Here is a 20,908-nt window from a genome sequence, read left to right on the forward strand (position 1 = left end):
GCTCACGGACTCTGGGATGGATGGCCGTGAGATGCAATCAGGCACGGCATCATTTTTCCCCTTGACATGTTGTATATCAGTTGTGAACTCTGATGTGCAGGTCAGGTGGCGTTGCTGTCGTGCAGACCGGGGGTTTGCAGTTACGAGGGTTTTGTGGTCCACTAACGCTGTGAAATGGTGACCCTCTTCGAGAAGAAAGTGAAAATGGTGGACAGCCAGATAGAGACCGAGAAGCTACAGCTCTTTTCGGGGGGGCGGAGCTGTCGTCTGAAGAAGGCGAGCGGCTGCCACACGCCTCCGACCAACTGTTAGTGCACAGCACCCACGGCATAGTCTGAGCCGTCCGTAGTAATGGTTATGGGTGCGTTGGGCTGCAGGTGCGCCAGTGGGGTCGCGTTGGAAAGAGCTCGCTTTGTATCCCAGACCAAATGCCCTGGTTAAGTCCACTGAGCATTCAAGCACTTGATAAAGGGTATTGTCTTTAAGTCAAATTATATTTATTAACATTTAAATATATACAAGTATTTAATGTATACAGCCGTATAATATATATAGAAACGAGAAAACGTTTCTTCGAACTTCGAAACACAATAGTACACATAACACACAATACACATGATAACTTATGAAGGGAAGGATACAATCTACAGATGAATCGCACATAAATAACAAACTAAAGTGTACTAAAATTAACAGATTAAACAGTGACACTTCGAATACGTTGTGGCCGAGAGTGCAGAAGCCTAATAGCCTGGGGAAAGGAACTTCCTCATCCTAAAAGCTCTTGTTTTTATGCATCGTAGTCTCCTGCCTGATGGTAGAAAGTCAAAGAGGATTTTCGATGGATAGGTGAGATCATTGATAATACTAAAGGCCCTGCGATGGTACCGCTCCTGATAAACGTCACCAGTGCATGGTAGGGAGACCGCTATGATCCTCTCAGCTGTTCTCACAGTCCTTTTAGGGACTTCTGGTCCGATGCTCGACGGCTCCCATAGCAGATGGAGATGTACCTTGTCAGGACGCTCTCAACAGTGTTCCGGTAAAACGCAGTTAAGATTAGAGGGCGGCAGTTGTTGGGAATCACGCTTCCCTCAATGTCCTTAGGAAGTGGAGGTGCTGTGTGCCTTCCTGTTCAGAGAGGCGATAGTAATAGACCAGGTGATGTCATCCGTGATGTGAACTCCCAGGATCTTGGTGCACTTAACTCTCCCTGTGGAGCAGCCATGTCTTCGCGGAGGAGTTGGTGTGTCTGTGCCTTCCAGAAGGGCACAATTATTTCATTTGACTTCTCCACATTCAGGCCTGCGTTCTTATTCTCACACCAATCCACCAGCCGCTCCACTTCCGCTCTATACACCTTCTCGTCATCGTTCTTGATAAGGCCAACCACTGTTGCGCCATCTGCAAACTTGATGACACGGCTTGAGCTTGATCCTGTGAGACAGTCATGCGTCAGCAGTGTGAACAGCAGCGGGCTGAGCAGACAGCCTTGGGGAGCGAAAGAGCTCAGCGTAATGGGAGAGATGCTGTTGCCCACACAGACTGACTATAACTTTACCGTTCAGAAGTACCGTATCCAATTGCAGAGGGAGATGTTGAAACCCAGCGAGGACATTTTCCCCAACACTCGCTGGTGTATGATGATGTTGAGCGTCGAAATGAAGTCTATAAACAGCTGTCTAGCATATGAGACCCCCTTTTCCAGGCGGGACTGGACAGAGTGGAGGGCAGAGGCTATTGCATCATCAGTGGAACGCTTTGTGCCGTAGGCGAACTGGAACGCCTCCAGGGTAACCGGGAGAAGGACTTTAATGTGCTCCATGAACAGCCGCTGAAACCGTTTCATAATGGCTCCCTCAGCCATCTTAGCAAGCCCCCTCTCGCCCTTCAGAGTTGCATTAGGGGCGGCTATGTGAACTTGATCAGGCATTTAGACTCCGATAGTCTGTAAAAGATGAGTTTTCAGCGGTTGGTATCTATTGCGTTCAGGCCGGTGTTCTAGTAGACTCGATACTCTTGCAGGCGTGGAGTAGCTGAGAGATGCTACCACCAGAAATATTCGGTGTTGTCGGCGGAGATATCTTGCAGCGCGAATTGGACCTCAGCTTGTACAAACCAAGCAACGCCATTTTGCTCCCAAAACTGCAGTTAACTGCAATAAACGTAGGGCTGTTAATAGCCTCAAAATTCCGTAAAGTGCTGGACAGAATCTTCCCATTGTACGCATAATGTCAAAGAGTCACAGGTTGTATCTTGGACCGGTATGAGCCCGTTACAGACTTTCTCTGCCTGGTACCAAACCTGTAATGTCCCCAGTCATCCATCTGCAACACAATTATCCCACTTTCTCTCTGTACTACAGAACCAATGTCCCCACTATAATTGGTCGACCTGAAACCCTGTTACCGTTGGTGCGAAGGGATATGCTCATGATTAGGCAGTCCTGCCGAAGGGTCTTGGCCCGAATCGTCGACTGTACTTTTTGCTACCTGGCCTTCTGGGTTCCTCCAGCATTTTATGCGTGCTGCTTGCATTTCCGGCAACTGCAGACTCAATACTTGTTTAGGGATGTCTACTTGATGGTTAGCATGGATCTAGAAGGCGATGCTTTATGATTCCGGACACCAGCACGGAATTGACAAGTTTCAGAAAATGACATTCGAACCCTTTTTCTAATGTTCCAGCAACGGCTACCATTCTTTTCAGGATTCTCTGCAAACTTCATAACTAACTTCCATTTTCTAATTTACACAAGAGAGATTTAACTTGCATGTTGTAATCTGTCATATTTATTTTTTAAACAAACATCCTGGAAGGTGTTGCAACTTTGAAATCTCCCCTGAGATCATTCAGCATACAAAAGAAATGTTCAGAGAGTCTACCACTTCGGAGCTCCATTGCAAGAGAGTTTCCTGCAGCACAAAGTCACACGTCTCTTCAGACCGAACATGCATCTACCGGTTCAAACCGCTGCCAAGATATGGTACACGATCATTGCTTTTACGGGAGTTCCTGGTAGGTTCCTACTGCCTTCACAGTTTAGTCAGTCTCTGCTTGTGGGTGGATCTTTCGATTTGATAAGACTATTTTGATTAAAGTGAATACTTACTGTTCAGCACTATATAGATCTGTAATGAGGAAATCGGTTCCTTGCACTTGACGTCCTGAATTAGTGCGGTATTTTATCCCTCAGCTAATATTAAACTTGTGCTCAAAATGCGGTTAACTTTTGGATTTTAAATCAAGGTAATACTGAGACATATTTCGACAATCTATCATCTCCTGTCTATACGGTTTCACCTATTACGTACCATCCTCTCTTGCTCCCCACCTGGTTACATTTGCCCATCATCCCTTCGTCTGTCCATTGTCCTCTCCCCATCTTGTTCAAGTCCCCCACTAGCTTCCATCCCAATCCTATTTACTGCCGATCTTTCCATTTGCGCGCACTCCTGTTCCAATACCTCAATCCGGAACTTTAACTTATACCTTTTGCATTCACAGGTGCTGATCTGAGTTCATCCAGAGCTCTGATTTTATTCTCGGTTTTAGCATCTATTTTCCCTTGGACCATACAGCATTGAGAACACATGGCACTAAATATAGCAAGCTGATTCGGTGTCATGGAGTATTTGTAACTGAACTCCGTGTCCTAAACTGAGCGGACCTTCCAAATTGGCTGTATATTTCTGACCGTGTGTTGCACTCGAGGTATTTGATTATGTGGGTTGCCAGCTGGGATGGAATGCTTAACTCCATTGAGCATGCGACGGTGTAAAATTGTGCTAGGTATGTGCCGAGATCTAGGTTTGAGACTCATGACTTCAGTGTGTTAACAGGAACATCTATTACTAAAAAAAATCTACTGCGAGTTACCAACACTGGGATTCCTGACCATAGTCACGAAATGAAGGTTGATCCTATCACGTGCAAAGTGATGCAGTTTGGAAAGTTGGACACGTATTGGATGTACATGGTAAATGGTACTGCCCCAGGGAGTGTTCATGAACAGTGGGACGTTGTGGTATGAGTCCATCGCTCCCTTCAACTGGGAGCAATAGTAGCATGGCTGAGCAAGTGGGTATATGGTCCGTTTGGCTTCGCCAATTTTCACGTAGAATATAAGGCCGGCTCTTCATTGTAATAACTTCATATAAAACACTGGGTAAACCACACCTGTAGTGTTCTGTACTGTTCCGGTCACCACACTATAGAAACGTATGCCAATGCACTGAAGAGGAAGCAAAGGAGATTCACCAGCCTGGTGCTTGGATCGGACTAGTTCAGTAATAAGAACAGATTGATAGACTATACGAGTTTTCCTTGGAGCGGGAGAGGCTGATGGATGACCGGACACAGTTATAAAAAATTATGAAGGCTGTAGATGTGGCAAATAGAGAGACTGTTTCCCTCATGAAGGTAATGTCTAATGAAGGGGTTTAGGTGCTTCGTTCCACGCTGAGGAAGTGGTAGGACAGACACTCTCAAAATATTTTAGAAGCGTTGTGCAAGCATAAGAGACTAGGCACCAAAAACAAGTATTCATTACAACTTATTTAGTTAGTTACTTAGTTGGTCGGTGGATTTTCTATTTGCTCACTTGTGTTCCTTTACTCATTTGCTGGGTCTTTGTGGAGAGATCTTCAATGATTCTATTTTATTTCTTTGTTCTGTAGTGAATGCCTGCAAGAAAATGAAACTCGGGGTAATATATGCTGAAATGTGCATAAGAATTTTAACAATAAAGTTACTTTGGTTTAAACTTTAATATGAGTGGACTCGAGGAATGGTATCCCCTATTCCAACTGGTTAGTCTACAGCACCACGCCATGAACAGAGAATTGACTGACTACCAGTAACTGGTCCCACTTACTCTTTTCCTTTGCTACTTAGCTACTGAGTTCTTCCTAAATTAACCTCGGCCCCGGCACTCGTTTTCTTTCCCGTCCTACACTCTCTCTGCTTGCCCGTCACCCTCACATCCTCCGAATGGTTCCTCTTCCCCAACTTGTGCCCTTCTCATTCCCCCTTCACTCACTCGATTTCATTCTCCACCTCCTGGATTGCTGGATGCTTGGCTTTTTTGTGAGTTTCTACTTTTTGATCAGTTTCATGTTTTTGGTAGTGAAATGTAAACTTTACTGAGCAAGGTGTATGATCAGTAAATTCTAACCTCTCTCTCTCACACACACACACACACACTTGCTTTCTAGCGAACTTCGTGGCGATCGTGATCCTATCCTGGGGCGAGTGCGGGCTCTCCAGATGCAGCACTCTGCATTTGGTGGCCATGGCTGCGGCGGATCTACTGACCATTATCACTCAGGTCATACTACGACGGATCAATATTTACTATTTCCCCTGGAATATCCTGCGCATGACTCCGGTCTGCAAAGTCCTCTATGTCCTCAGGCACGCAGCCAGGGGCTGTTCCGTCTGGTTCACCGTTACTTTCACCATTGACCGATACGTGGCTATTTCTTGCCAGAATCTAAAAGATAAATATTGCACCGGGAAAACTGCAACGGTGGTTCTGACAGTAACTGGCTCTCTGGTCTGTTTCAAAAACATTCCCAAGTACTTTATACTGAAACACTGGGTAATCATCGATGGCATTTCCTGGTTATGCATTTTTAAGCCAGGTTATTTCCCTGAACCGGGGTGGGTGGGATTTGACTGGTTTGACGCAATTTCAACCCCGTTGCTTCCATTTGGTTTGATCTTGTTGTTTAATGTTCTGACAGTCAAACATATATTGGTAGCCAGTCGCGTACGCAGATCACTAAGAGGTCGAAACAAAGGTGAGAAGACCCGTGACCCTGAGATGGAGAGCCGTAGGAAGTCTATAATTTTACTCTTCACACTCTCCGCCAGCTTCATCCTCCTGTGGCTGCTCTACGTTATAGACTCCTTCTTCTATTCTATTGCCGGGATATCTACCAGGGATTACAACAACGCTCAGTACATCTTTCGTCACGTCGGTGTTATGTTTCTGCATTTAAATTGCTGTACAAACACGTTTATCTATGCCGTGACTCAGTCCAAGTTCAGAGAGCAGATTGCGACCATGGTCAAATATCCTGTAACTTCAATTATTCAATTAATTAATAAATAAAACAATTTGAGTTCTACAGTTGTATTGTGTCGGGCAGAGAGTGGACTCCGTGAGTGTCTGCAAAACTGAGCCGAGGTTTGTGTGTGTAATCAAAAAAAAAAATTCATATGGATTCATTCGGCTGTTTCCTCCAGAAGCAAATTTCTCCTTTATTATAAGCGGGCGTCAGCGGGGACGATAGTCGTCCCATGACGAATGCCCCCTAATCCAAAGTTTTCACTATTCTTACGCTATTTCGAATGGGGTTTATCCCCCACTACCTCTGCCCAACATGCGCCCTATATATGGAGGGTGACATCGGTCTTTTGTAGTGTGCCACAGGGCCTGCGCTCTGCGTTAATTGTGTGCAGTTTCGCTTTTACATCATATGTACAATGGGAAGCCTCCGTCCTGCAGTTTACGGAATTGTAAGGGGGCTACTACAGTTTGTAGCTCGGGCCGGTTTGAGCCTGTGTCAGACTTTCCCTGACTGGTAGCAACCCTGTACAGCCCCCAGTCCTCTATAGAAGGCATCTATATATAACTTGCGAGACCATGGATCTGCGTCACTCTCCGGGACGCAGGCCTGGGCGCGGTTGTATGGAAGACCGGCGGTTGCCCATGCTGCGAGTCTTCCCGCTCCTCGAGACCAATGTTGTCCAAGGGAAGGGCAAGGGCCGATACACAGAGCACTGTGTGGTTAAGTGCCTTGCTTAACGACACAACAGGCTTCCTCGGCTGGGTCTCGAACTCACAACCTTCAGATCGCTAGTCGAATGCCTTAACCACTTGGCCACGTGCCCACTGATCGCTATATACAATCTTCTATGTGCAAAATAAAACATAATTATCCCCCTATCACTCTGCGCCTCAGGGCCATTTCCCCCACCACAGAAGGTCAGCTTGCATCCTGCTGATTCCCCTGCTACCGACGGTAGGGCGGGATGTGCCCGTGATGCAGAAGGTAGAAACCATGAATCCCCAAAGCTTCGTACATTATTGCGCATTCAATTTACCCCACAAAACCACCATGTAACCATTTAAATTCTATGCCTCTGACAATGAAGGCCTTCCTCACCAACTTATACATCTGTGGTGACACCTTTTTTAATTACTGAACTTATATCCCAGATACCAAAGCACCCTCTATTTTTTTAACAGCTGCATATTGCTCTGAGTGAGAAATTTTCACACGGCCTGAAAACTGCGCAGCTCTTTAAATGTTATTTTATAATATAAATACTTTGAATGAAAACTTAAAATTCAATTCCTTTTGATTCTATTTAATAATTGAAGAGTTCAATAAAATACAGTACAACAAAGAAAATATTTTGAGATTCGTAAACTTCTTATTGTCTGTCTTTATTACGAATCCATCGCCCATAAGCACTGTCCAGAAGAATTTCACATCCAGGTGAAAGATATGTCATAATCCTCATCAGATCATCCAAACGTTCCACTCCTAGTCTGCTGCTGGATTTACATTTCGTTCCATTCATGGGACTGAAATGTTCCAACGATGTCACAAGAGTTGACAGTTTTTCAAATTCTTCACTTCTAACCGCGTAGTACAAAATATCAGTGAACGTCTCATTTGCACCAGTCTTAATTATCTCAGAACCTCCATTATGAGTTTGTTGTCACAATTTGTGTCAGTGTTGTGATGTGAGGAGCTGATAATGCAAATACGTTGAAGCTCTATCACGTTTCAAAGTAAAGTTTGCGCTCAGTTTATTTAGAAAATGTATGGATTGCATTCATTAACAACGTTAATTACATGGTATTTCACAATTATCAACAATTTTCATATTACTTGCGAACTTATTAATCACAAACATTCATAGCTAGATTGTTAATGAAAATGACGAACAGTAAGGGTCCTAGCATCGATTACTAAGGTACACCACTGGATTTTCGAGTCACCATTCTCCCTATTTCCTGTCACCAAGCCAACTTTGGATCGAATGTGCCAACTTGATCTCCTTTGTTCTAACCTTATGGATTGGTCTCCCAAGTGGGACTTTGTCAAATGACTTGATGCAGTCCACGTAAACTGCACAAACTGTACTGCCCACATCAATGTATTTTGTTACTTCTTTGAAATGAAAACCTACTTAGAGCAACAGAGTCATAGAAAATTACAACAGAGAAACAGGCCTGTCGGTCCATGTCGAAACATTTCAATTGCCTACTCCCATCAACCTGCACCAGGACCATAGTCCTCCATACCCCTACTCTCCAAGCGCCTATCCAAACTTCTCACCTGCACTGAAATCGAGTTTGTATGCATCACTTGCACCAGCAGCTTGTTCCACACTCTCTCGACCTGCTGAATGAAGAAGTTTCCCCTCGTGTTCCCCTTAAACTTTTCACCTTCAACCCCTAACCTGAAGCCTCTGGTTGTAGTCCCACCCAACCTCACTGTTAACGCTATCTTGCAGTTACCCCATCTATACCCCTCATAATATTTTATCCCTCCATAAAATCTCCTCTCAACCTTCTATGTTCCAAGCAAAAAAGTCCTAACCTAGTCAATCTTTCCTTATTACTTTGGTCCTCCAGACCCGACAACATCCTGGTAAATTTTCTCTGTACTCTGCATATCTTATGTACATCTTTCCTGTAAGAAGGTAACCAAAACTGCATGCAATACTCCAGATTAGGCCTCACCAATGTCCTCTACAACTTCAACATAACAGCCCATCTCCTGTACTCAAAGCATTAATTTTAGATTATAAAGACACGTAGTCGTCTTTTATTGTCATTTAGTAATGCATGCATTAAGAAATGATACATTATTTCCTCCGGTGTGATATCACAAAACACAGGACAGACCAAGACTGAAAAAACTGACAAAACCACATAATTATAACATATAGTTACAAACAGTGTAACAATACCATAACTTGATGAAGAACTCCATGAGCACAGTAAAGTTCAAAGTTTCTCAAATGTCCCACATCTCACGCAGACGGGAGAATGAAGAAAAACTCTCCCTGCCATGCCGACCACAATCCAACTCTGAGTCATCCGAAAACTTCGAGCTCTGATCAGTTCTCCGACACCGAGTACTGAGCGCTATCTCTGTCCAAATGATTCGATCTCCGTCTCTGTTGCCAAAAGCAGGCAAGCCCGGGGATTTTGAGGCCTACTCTCTGAAAGATTCCCAACCACACAGTGATGACAGCAGCGAACGGGCGTTTCAGAAATTTCTCCAGATGTTCCTCTGTGCTTTCACGTCCATTCTCTGTCAAATCAGAATTGTCCACGGCCCCTATTTAACAGTTATGATATCATTTTCACTGGAGGGCTGCGCACACGCAGGCACGCCGCCATCTTCTCCTCCCGCCTTTTTAAGAAGGCCAATGTGTCAAAAGTTTTCTTTATGGCACTATTTACCCTGTGACAGCACTTTCAATTAATTATGGGCCTATATTCCCAGATCCCTTTTTATCCCACACTCCTCAGTCCCCTACCATTCACTATATAAGACCTACCTTAGTTGGTGCTACCGAATTGCAAAACCTCGCACTTGTCTGCATTAAGTTTCATCTGCCACTTTTCAGCCCATTTTTCCAGCTGGTCCAGATCCCGCTGCAAGCCATGATAGTCTTCCTTGCTGCCCATTACACTACAGTCTTGGCATCAACCACAAACTCGCTGCTCCACTTAATCACAAGCAGGTTTCAGTTATACCAGTGCCCAAGAAGAACGTGGTGACCTTCCTCAATGACTATTGTCCAGTAATACTTACTTCCACAGAGATAGAATGCTTTGAGAGGCTTGCATTGAAGTATTTCAACTCCTACCGATGAAGCAATCCCTCCAATCAGGAACATGGTAAAGAAACCACAGTACTCACACCACCAGTTTCAGAAGCAATTACTACCCTTCAACCATCAGCCTCCTGAGCCACAGAGGGTAACTGCACTCCACTTGCCTCATAATTGAATTGGACTCACTTTTAAGGACTCTTCATCTCATGTTCTCGATCTTCTTCTTCTTCATCCTCTTGCGCCCTTAACTCCTGGTGGAGTCATCGGTGCGCCGTCATGACAAAATTTGCCCCAGTTTGGTGTGCTCATCATGCAGCGTGTCTTGGGCATCTGAAACCTGGCGAAGCCCATCCCTCTCCAGGTTTGACCACAGCTGGTTTCTTCCAGCTAGATGGCTCGCCCTAGCATTGAACACGTGGCCGTTATAATTCAGCTGAGAACCTTTCTGCCCCGGCCGGTGACTTCATCATGGAAATTATTCACCCAGTGGTGCCGCGTTAACACCACCCCCTCACGTGGTTTAGCCCGCCAGCTGAAGCGGTTTACCGGGGTATGGCGCTTGGGGCCAACACGTGAGAGATTTAGGAGATGGATGAGGACCAGTGATGCCCGTCCACACTGTCTGGTAGGGAGCAGCATGCCAGACATCAAAGGTACTACCTGTATCCAGAGCCCCCTATACCCCAAGTTCTCAATACATATTGCTTATTTATTATTTATTTATTTTTGTATTTGCACAGATTGTTATCTTTTGTACACTGGTCGAACACCCAAGTCGGTGTGGTCTTTCATTTGATACTGTTATGGTTATTATTCTATGGATTTATTGAGTATGCCCACAAGAAAATGAATCTTGGGTTGTATATGGTGACATACAATATATGTACTTTAATAATATATTTATTTGAAATTTGAACTATCCCTCCTGCTTGATGGGTGTTGCGAGAAGGGAGCATGGCCTGGATGATTAGGTGGGGGGGTGGGGTCCTTGATTATTGATGCTGATTTCCAGTTGCAGGATATGTGTTCAATGATGGGGAGGAACTTACTTGTCATGCATTGTGCTGTGTCCACAACTTTCTATAGACTTCTCCATTCCTGGGCATTTCCATACCAGGGCTTGATACAACCAGTGAGGATGCGTTCCACTGTGCATCTATAGAAGTTTGTCGAAGTTGACATGCCAAATCTACACAAACTTCATATAATTTCTTAGTTTATCCCGGCTGCTCTTCTTGAATAAAGGAAATATATTTGCTGCCCTCCAGTCATCTTGCACATCATCTAAGCCAGTAGATATTTACAAATCTCTAATTGCTCCCCATCAATCCCTTCCCTTACTCCTCATAGCGGTCAGGGATACATCCACCTCGTGGATATCTAATATCTCCTTTTTAAATGCTAACAAGTCAGGAGCGAGTAGAGTGGAGATTCCCTAGACTAGATCCAAGGATGACCAGTTTTAAAAGTTCAAAGTAAATGTTATTATTAAATTACATATACAGTATATCACCATACACGACCCTGAGGTTCATTTTCTTGTGGGCATACTCAACAACTCTGTCGAATAGTAGCTTTAACAGGATCAGTGAACCAGACTGCTGAAGACAACTGTGCAAATGCAAATATAAACAAACAGCAATAAATAACAAGAACATGAGATGAGGAGTCCTTGCATGTAAGCTCATTGGTTGTGGGAATATTTCAATGACAGGGCAAGTGAAGTTGAGTGTAGTTAACCCCTTTGTTCAAGCGCCTGATGGTTGGGGGTAGTAACTGTTCTTGAACCAGGTGCTGCGAGTCCTAAGGCTTTTGTACCTTCCACCTGGTGGCAGCAGTGAGAAGAGAGTATGTCGTGGGTGGTGGGGTATCCCTGATGTTGGATGCTACTTTCCTATGACAGTGTTTCGAATAAATGTGCTCAGTCGTTGGGAGGGCTTTACAATAATTGATGGGCTAAATCCACTACTCTTTGTAGCACCTGCTATTCAAAGGCATCAGAGCCTCCATACCAGGCTGTGATGCAGCCAGTCAATATACCCTCCACTCATGCCAAATCTCCACAAACTCCCATGGAAGTAGGGGTGCTGATGAGATTTTTTGCACAACTGAACTTACGTGCTGTGCCCAGGACAGGTCCTCTGAAATAGCAAGATCTGGAAATCTAAAGTTTCAAACCCTCTCTACCTTTGAGCTGCCAGTGAGGACCGACTCATGCACCTGTGGTGTCCCTCTCCTGAAGTCCATAATCAGTTCCTTGGTTTTGCTGACATTGAGTAAGATGTTGTTGTTATGGCAGCTCTCGGCCAGATTTTCAACTTACCTCCTCTATGCTGATGAATCACTACCTTTGATTCAGCCCACGACGGTGATATTATCAGCAGACTCTATTAAGGAATTGGAGCTCTGCTTAGCCACACAGTCATAAGCGTAAAGCGAGTAGAGCAGGGGGCTAAGCACACAGACTTGCGGAGCACCTGTGCTGTTGGAGATCGTGGAGGAGATGTTGCCAGTCAGAACTGGCTGGGGTCTACAACTGGAAATCCAGGATCCGAGGAACTACTTTCAATGATGGGAGATTAAGTAATCTGCTGACTTCTCCAGTTTAGAAGAATAAGAGATATTGCCAAACCTTACAGGTAAGATGACTGAAGTATCAAGACCAGGGTTGGAGTATAAGAATAAATGGTACAAAGTTGGGATCTGAAGAGAGAGGATGTCTTCTCTTGCAGATCGTGCATCCTTGGAAATCTCTGCTGTGGATGATTACAGAAGTCATGTGAAGACCCGGGAGAGTAATATCCAACCAGTTCCTAAGAGAACACCAAAATATCCTCTTCTAACCCTTAAAGGCTGAAATCTTCAGCAACAAATGAGATTTTAAACATTTTTAACTCTCTCAACTTGCATTAGTGTCATTACGTTTACCTTGTGTAAGTTTGTATACTTTACATAAAGTTTATACTAATGTAAGTTTGTCATGTCGTTGTTACAAAAAGCTATTTTACATGCCTTTATTTTACCCTTTGTATGTACTGTATGCCCATAGCAATAAATTTGAGCTTCAATCAAAGTTAAATTAAGTCATTGTCTTTATACATCACACACACCCATCACCATCTGTGCTCTGGTGATTCAAGTGGTTGACTCTACCCTCAATGGTCACTTTATTAGATTCTCCAGTACTCCTGCTCATTAATACAAATATCTAATCAGCCAATCATGTGGCAGCAACCCTGTGCTTAAAAGCATGCAGCCATGGTCAAGAGGTCCAGCTGTTGTTCACACTAAACATCAGAATGAGGAAGGAATGTGATCTAAGTGACATTGACTGTGGAATGGTTGCTGGTGCCAGATGGTGTGGTTCGAGTTATCTCAGAATTTGCTGATCTCCTGAGATTTTCAAGCCACTCTCTGGAGTTCAGAGAAGGATCAAAAAACAAACAAAAAAAAATCCATTGAGCAGCAGTTGTGGGCAAAAACACCTTGTTAATGAGAGGTCAGAGGAGAATAGCCAGACTGCTTCAAGCAGACAGGTGGACAACAGTAACTCAAATAACCACGTGTTGTAATGGTGTACAGAAGAATCTCTGAATGCACAACACATTGAGACTTGAAGTACAAGGGCTACAGCAGTGAAGACAGATACAGAAGATACCTAAAAAATGGCCACTGAGTGTATATTACTTAATATTGTGAAAGCACCTGTCTCCAGCATGCCATCCAGCAGTTTCAGATTTCAACACCCTTTGATTGAAAACAAACCTTTCCATCCTCTAATCTTACTCTTCACACATTAAGTGTATTCCCTTTAGTGTTAACAGATCTCCTTTATGGAGAAAAGCTCTCATCCTTAGAATTAATGCCCCTTTAACAGGTTCCAACTTAGTCCAAGGGAATCATGCCCAGCCTATTCAGTCTCTACTCATGACAAAAATGTTCCCTCCTAGGCAGCATTCCGGTGAATCTTACCTGCACTCTCCAATCTCATCACGTTCTTCATGTTAAGAAGTGACCAGAAATGCACTGAGACCCAATCAAAATGTATAAAACATGACTTCAATGTCCTTTTGTTCCCTGCTCAGCTAATGAAATGTAGCAAATTACTTCTTTACCACCTTTTCTACTTACCTCCTTCAGGAACAAATGTACACGCATCAATTGTGTTCCTCAATGTTCCCTGGAACCCAACGCCTAGTAGACCTCTCAGATAGGGGCCGTGCACAATCCTGATTTGATGGAGACAGACGTGAGAAGCATGGAGGAACATCTAGAGAAACTTCTGAAATGCCCGCTTCGCTGCCACTGCTATGCGATCGAGAATCTCCGGAGGGGAAGGCCCCAAATCCTCAGCTTTGCCTATTGCCTGTTGCCGGGGCTGGGGTCGAAGCGCTCGGCAGAGATGGTGCCCAGTGCTCGGTGTCAGAGGGCTGGTCGGAGGCTCGAAGTTTTCGGGCGGACTCAAGAGTCAGCTGTGGTCGGGTGCTTCCAGGGTGCTGCATCGGCAAGCTTGCAGCGCTGGAAGCTCATGGCAGGGAGAGTTTCTCCCTTCTACCGTCTGTGTGAGATGATGAGACTTTCGAGAGATTTTGAGACTTTTTTTACCCTGCCTATGGTCTGTTCTTCATCAAATTATGGTATTGCTTTGCACTATTGTAACTATATGTTATAATTACGTGGTTTTTGTCAGTTTTTGTTTAGTCTTGGTTTGTCTTGTGTTTCTATATCATTCTGGAGGAACATTGTATCATTTCTTAATGCATGCATTACTAAATGACAATAAAAGAGGACTGCGTGTCCTCATAATCTAATCTAAATACATCGCCTTGTACTTATAAGAATTAAATTCCATCTGCAATAACTATGCCTGATTTGGCAGCTAATCAACCATAATCTAAGATCATGATTGTGAACCGGCCGGAAGATTCCCCTTGGCTCGATATCAAATACAACTTCAAATGACTTGCTTTCATTGTCAGATTCAAAACAGGTTATTTCTGTGTGAGAAATCCATCTGTGATGTTGACTTATTTTTTTTTCTCTCACCATAAGTATATGCAAAACTGCTGGGCACATCCTAACTCACAGTGATTAGCAACCACTTATATTCTTTGACCAATCCCTATCTGTCCATTTGACTGGACAACTCATTCCCTTGGCAATACTGGCCTCACCTCATCACAGATATTCCATGTCCTCATCTCTCTTCCCACATAAAACTACCACACTATTATCTATTGATCACAGCACCCTTTGACCTGGAATGTTAACTGCTTCTCTCGCCATAGGTGCTGCCTTACCTGCTGAATGTTTCCAGCATTGTGTGGGTTTTAACACATATTTACAGCAATGGTAGTGTTCTTATTTTCAGCTTAAATTTCATTCTTTCCACGTACAACTTGTCTATTATTTCAGATTTTCAACCTTTTGTTTTGGTCTACTGTCTAAGGCTGTTATAACCATGTGCTAACGGAGATAAGCTCCCACTACCTATTAAATGCTCCTAATGGTATGTGCCCCAAATAGCCTCTGACAACCCAGTCCAGCTCCTGGCTTTCATGTGTGTGTTAGCCACTAAGCCCAGCGGAAACTGTTTCTAGTGACAGGAGAAGGGGCGAAGGCAGGTTACTGGAGCCTTAAAGCCAGTTGTTTCAGAAAAATGGGGCTCATCAGCTGTGGCTGGCAGCTCTAGGAGAAGCAGAACCCTGATCTCAAAGCTCCTCTGCCTTCTGGCTATACATATTCATGGGGAAGACCTCAGGAGTAAACCCCAAGGGAAAAATCCAGAGCTGAAGTTCTCAAGGCACGGCAATGTTGACTTCAACCCTGCCTGGGATCTCCTGTGATGCTGCTGGTGCCAAATTGTATCAGTCTCTGCCATTCCTTTGTGTACGGAGAGGGGAAGCTTGCTACGCGGGCAACAGCATGCTCTCCGCATCGTACTGCCCAGGCTGGCATATCTAGAGAGCTAGAACGCAACATCCATGGTCAACCCTGATCAAAAGAAGCCTCAGAGAAAGAAAGACACTGAATGAACAAATTTGTTCTTAAATACAACTTTTATTGCTCATATCTTTACACATGCTACCAAGGCAGACTGAGGTAACATCAACCTGCACTTTTTAATGAATTGTCAGTTTTAACAGAGATCCATGAAAATATTGCCAATTCCATCACAGGAACTACTTAGAAACCCTGCGGTGCTCCTTACATGCTCCCTGACAGTTAGTGAGTAGGTTACATGAGGGGAGTCTGGATACCACAGTTTAAGGAGCATCTAGACTCTTCCAACACACAGGAGAGAAGTTGGATGTCAGATGTTCAAAATTCTAAGGGGGTTTCCTTAACAGGAAATTTTCTCCAGGAGGCTGACCTCCAAGGTCAAACCTGCAGGCTCAATTAGCTTAATGAGCTTTAACTGTCTGTTATTCAGCACCACCGTTAGTACAGAGAGGTGATTACAGAGTACACTATATCGTAGCAATTCCAACCATATTGCAGATCCATTTCTGCTCCATACAACAGAGAAAACAACATTAGTTGATTTTTTTTGTCAAACATCTGACCCTCAATTCTACAAAGCACAATTTCTCACCACTTTGATTATTTTTATTCCTATCCCTCAACTATCAATGTTTATATACACAACTTTAATACATTTATATTTTGTAACAGACTTTAACTATGAAATTTGGATTTGCTAAGGCTACTCCCTAATGTACTTTAGCCAATAATCAAACCCTCCTCCCCTGAGTTGCACTCTCCGATATAGCTCTCAACTTCACGGCAACATATATTTAGTGTTTAAGTTACCTTTAAATTGGTACATTAACAGCAGCAAGTCACACCATTTTGACCATGAGGTTGCCGGAGAGTTTACACAGCAACAGAAAGTTCCTGACAGAACATTTACAAAGCCAGGTCTCTGGATACACCAATACAAAACAAACCAATGCAAGAAAGTAAAGGTTCTGAAATCAAATATTAACCATGAGCAATTAAAGAGAATTTTTGAATACCACACAACATTCACACAGGGAAGTACATGGATTAGATTTGGCTGAGGTGGTTTAGGGTAATCTGAGTAAGCTCCATCTCTTTGCTGGGAAGGATGCCCCATGTTCAGCAGCCAGAAGTGGCCATTGGAATGGTGTGCAACCCTTCAGGAGGATCCCAGAGTCTCTAATAAATCCCGTACACTACTGGGAACACCTCTGGACAAGAAAATGGTACAAGGAGCTTCAGCTGAGCTCTATTAAACACAACTCTTTGATCAGAGAGGTGGATGTTGAACAAACCAAATTGTAGTGACTCCACCCATATCATAGATCCAAGTCTCATCTCCATTCAAAATGGAAACTAACATTAACTGATGCTTTAGAACCAACATGAAATATTTAATATCACCAAATGGGGGGCATTAAAAGTAAAACATTATTTTACATCACAGCCTTTGAGTAAGTTATTTAATAGTCATTGCTTAAGGAGTGGGAGGTTTTGGGAACACTGTGGGAAGCAGAATTAGCAACTATTTCACCTATGAAGCAGAAAGGAGTAAATTGTGGGAGAACAACCAACATACATCTCCTTGTGCAACAAGGGGAAGAAAAACTGGGTGGTGATGGAATATGTGGGTGGCTCATTACAGAGAGAAAGAGCATCTGCTGGAACCTCTCCACCTTTTGCATTGAAAACTTTAAAGCACTGGGACTCTTCAGTTTATTCAAATCACAATGTCCACTTGCAAATAATCCAAAGGCACTGTGTCTCCTTGCCTCTCTCGTTACACACAAGCAAGAAGGCAGAAAGTGTCCAAAGAAATATCCCTGCGGATCACATTGTACGTTTTGAATTCAACCGCGTGCTTTGAGGAGAAACCTGCAGCCTGGAGATGGTGGTGGAAGCGGGAACCTGCTAACATCACATTGCCCTGCTGTGTTACTGCTGAATGACCTTGCGGTCTGTTGACTGAGCTAGCCCCTGGCATAGTTCCTCCATTTGTTTTAATACATGGTAATCCACTAGCTGAAGTGCTGTAAAATATAAAGCCTTTAAATTACCTCACGACATGGACATCGCTACAGGGTGTTTATGCTCACAAGCACCTGACTACGTGCAGCCAACACCACTGAATTACACTGTTACTGCTGTTTATGCTGGAAAGGGGTGAGATACTGGAGAAAGAACAGGAGCTGCAAACCAATGGTTTTGGTGACTTCAGTTTGTCATCATTTCCTGAAGACCACATTGTCCCAGTCATGATTATGAGCCTGTGCCTTAAGTTAGAAAAGGCAGTCATTCCCACACAAGAAAACTTAGAAATTATCTTAACTGTCTGCTCTGTAGCACGGCAGTATCTGCAAGCATTATGAATTACTGTACATCAGGAAGGCAATGCCAGATCTGATTACACGCAGGGAAATAAATAATTGTGGTGCCAGCCCATTGTGAAGAAGAAGTAGAGGGGAAACGGAATGCCCTGTAAGCAGCTGAAGATGGATCCTCAGTGATCTCAGCAGGTTTGTCAGCTCTTCACCACAGCCTTAAACCTTTGTATCACTGACATCATTGTACCTGAAATCAGGTCCCCATCTGAATCCTGATTACACCAAGAGGAAACTCTGGCTCTGAATTTCACCGTAAATATTCAGACTACAATGAAGTCCGAAAATGGCAGCTATACCATTTTGGCCAAGACCTTGATTGAGGTACATAAAATTCTGAGGGGTGTTGACAATGCAGACTGCAGGAAACCTTTCTCCATATCAGGTAGATGGAACTGGCGGAGATGGGTTTAGGGTAAGTGGGAGTGGATACGAGGGAGCGACAATCACCTGCAGGAACTCAGTGGGTTGAGCAGCAACTGTGGAAAGGAACCGTCGATTTTTCAGATTGAAGCCCTGCATCAGGACAGAACGTGAGAGGGACCCTCAGCAGAAATTACATGAAAAGCACTGCCTGGGAAAGAAGTAGAAGCTAGATCACTGGCAGCATTTAAGCCAAATGCTGGGAGATGGGGTTAACACAGAAGGGTAGCCACAGGGTCAGCATTGATAAAGGCTAAATGGCCTTTATGGTCATATAAACAAAGATGTACAGTAGCAGCTATGAAATGTACAAGAGACCAAGTTGATGTACAGAATATCAATATTAGTCTTAAACTGGGCAAACACCAACGTGTAGATATGTTCCAGCATCAATGACCAGCACTTCCCATGGACTGCAGCAGAGGGTGTTAATATTTTTCACATCCACATCATTCTCAACTTTTCCCCCTTCTGACTCAACCACGGACTCCACATACCCTCACCCTGCAAGAGGAGCTTTGATTACTATGGGCCATACTCTGCAGGAATTATCTGGTTCCCATTGATGTGAGACTGGATGTAACAGACGCTCTGGATCTGAGCCCAGCCTTACCTTTATGTTAAAGGGTGGACAGCAGGGAATTCAGGTTCCCTTCCCCTTTCAACTACTTGACTTGATTCACCACACAACTTTCAAGGAGGATACAGCTCAATGTAACCAATTTCTAGAGTTCCTAACGGCCCTAGAGGACACCCAAACCCACAAGACTACTGCAGAAGGCAAAGTGTCATTTCTGTTAATACAACAAATGACAGGGCTGACAGGAGGGAACTGAAACAAGGTCAAAAAGATTTGCTTCCTGATCTTTGTAATTATTCTCAACACAACAAACTCTATTTTGTAGTCAGAACACATTAGAAAATAAATGAGATCTACAGATCAAGATAGAGGCCAACAAAACACCCGCCAAAGATCAGAACATCATCTCTCCTCCTAACCCTGATGGAATATTTCAGTTAAGGAAGAAAAATTGGCCCTTTTAACTGATTTTACTTTTTTTTTTAACCAAGCCTTTCATCTGAATGTATGAAATAATGTTTTCTGTGTTATCATGACATTTACCTTCAGCCAACTGGCTTACAGGTGTACGGAACACTTGACATCATTAAGTTTTGAGTTATTTGTGCTGCGAGAGGACAGGGAAATCAAGAATTCACCATCTGGCAGACTAACAGCCATCAGACGCCTCCAATACCCAACAACCAACAGCGGGAAAGCACAACTCAGATCTACAGGATGAGAAACTGAAGGGACAGCAAAGGTTCACCATAATCAGCCTAAGTTTTGGAAATCAAGGGGTTAACTGGAAGCCATCTTGTTGACTTGAGATGAAACTCACTGACATGCACATGGAGGTGTGTTGGGTAAGGCTGAGAATCAGAGTGTGGTATTTACTTCTCAAAATGGTCTAGGGGGTAGTGCTCTCCGTACATCTTCAGATGCCTCTGCAGGGCCTCCTTCTGTTTCTGCAGCACCACAGGGCTTTCTTCGTACACGTCCGAGAACAAATAGTCCACCTTGGGCTTCGGTGCACGTTCAGCCTCCTCGAAGGCTTCCATCACCTGGCAAGGAGATGACAGTCAGCTGGTTAAACTGCTGACAGCTGTTTTATCGCAGTGGATGTTATTGTTCTCACTGTGTCTCCTAATCTGCACTGACGCAACAGCCCAACCAATGGTGCTCTCTTCAATTCTTTGCTTTTCTACAGAAACGTCACGTCCATCTCCCTCAGCCTCAATAGCCACTGTCCCTCCCTCACCTACCCCTTTGAATCCCTCCACCTTCCTTGAAATCCACCCTCATTCCCCAAGAGCCTCTTATCCCTTCCCCCTTCAAAGCCAGTGCCTAATCTCAGAGCTGAGAGGGAGGAAGGGAGAATCGAGAAGATGTTTGGGTGTTACGTTGCAATTGTACAAGACATTGGTGAGGCCACATTTTTGGAATGTCATGTACAGCTCTGGTCATCCTGCTACAGGAAAGATGCCATTACGCTGGAAGAAGTTTGGAGCAGATTTTCAAGGATGACGCCAGCACTCAAGGGACTTAGTTATGTAGAAAGCTTGGGACTTTTTTACTGAAGCATAGGAGAATGAGAGGTGACCTGATGGAGGTATACAAAACTATAAAGGGCTAAAATGGATCTTTTTCTCGGGGTTGGGGAATCAAG

At 43.9% G+C, this 20,908-nt stretch overlaps 1 protein-coding gene across 2 annotated transcripts in view; it reads right to left on the bottom strand.

Annotated features, from left to right (window-relative positions):
• Positions 1–15,919: 15,919 nt before the first annotated feature.
• bckdha (branched chain keto acid dehydrogenase E1 subunit alpha) overlaps positions 15,920–20,908 on the bottom strand; it is a 45,620-nt gene continuing 40,631 nt past the window's right edge. For both annotated transcript variants that reach the window (XM_063059963.1, XM_063059962.1), the window contains exon 9: positions 15,920–20,303. In XM_063059963.1, coding sequence (XP_062916033.1) covers positions 20,133–20,303 — 171 coding nt within the window. In that variant the 3' untranslated portion in view covers positions 15,920–20,132. The remainder of the gene's footprint in view (positions 20,304–20,908) is intronic.

The sequence above is a fragment of the Mobula hypostoma genome, chromosome 10 (genome assembly GCF_963921235.1).
Source record: "Mobula hypostoma chromosome 10, sMobHyp1.1, whole genome shotgun sequence".
Taxonomy (NCBI): domain Eukaryota; kingdom Metazoa; phylum Chordata; class Chondrichthyes; order Myliobatiformes; family Myliobatidae; genus Mobula; species Mobula hypostoma.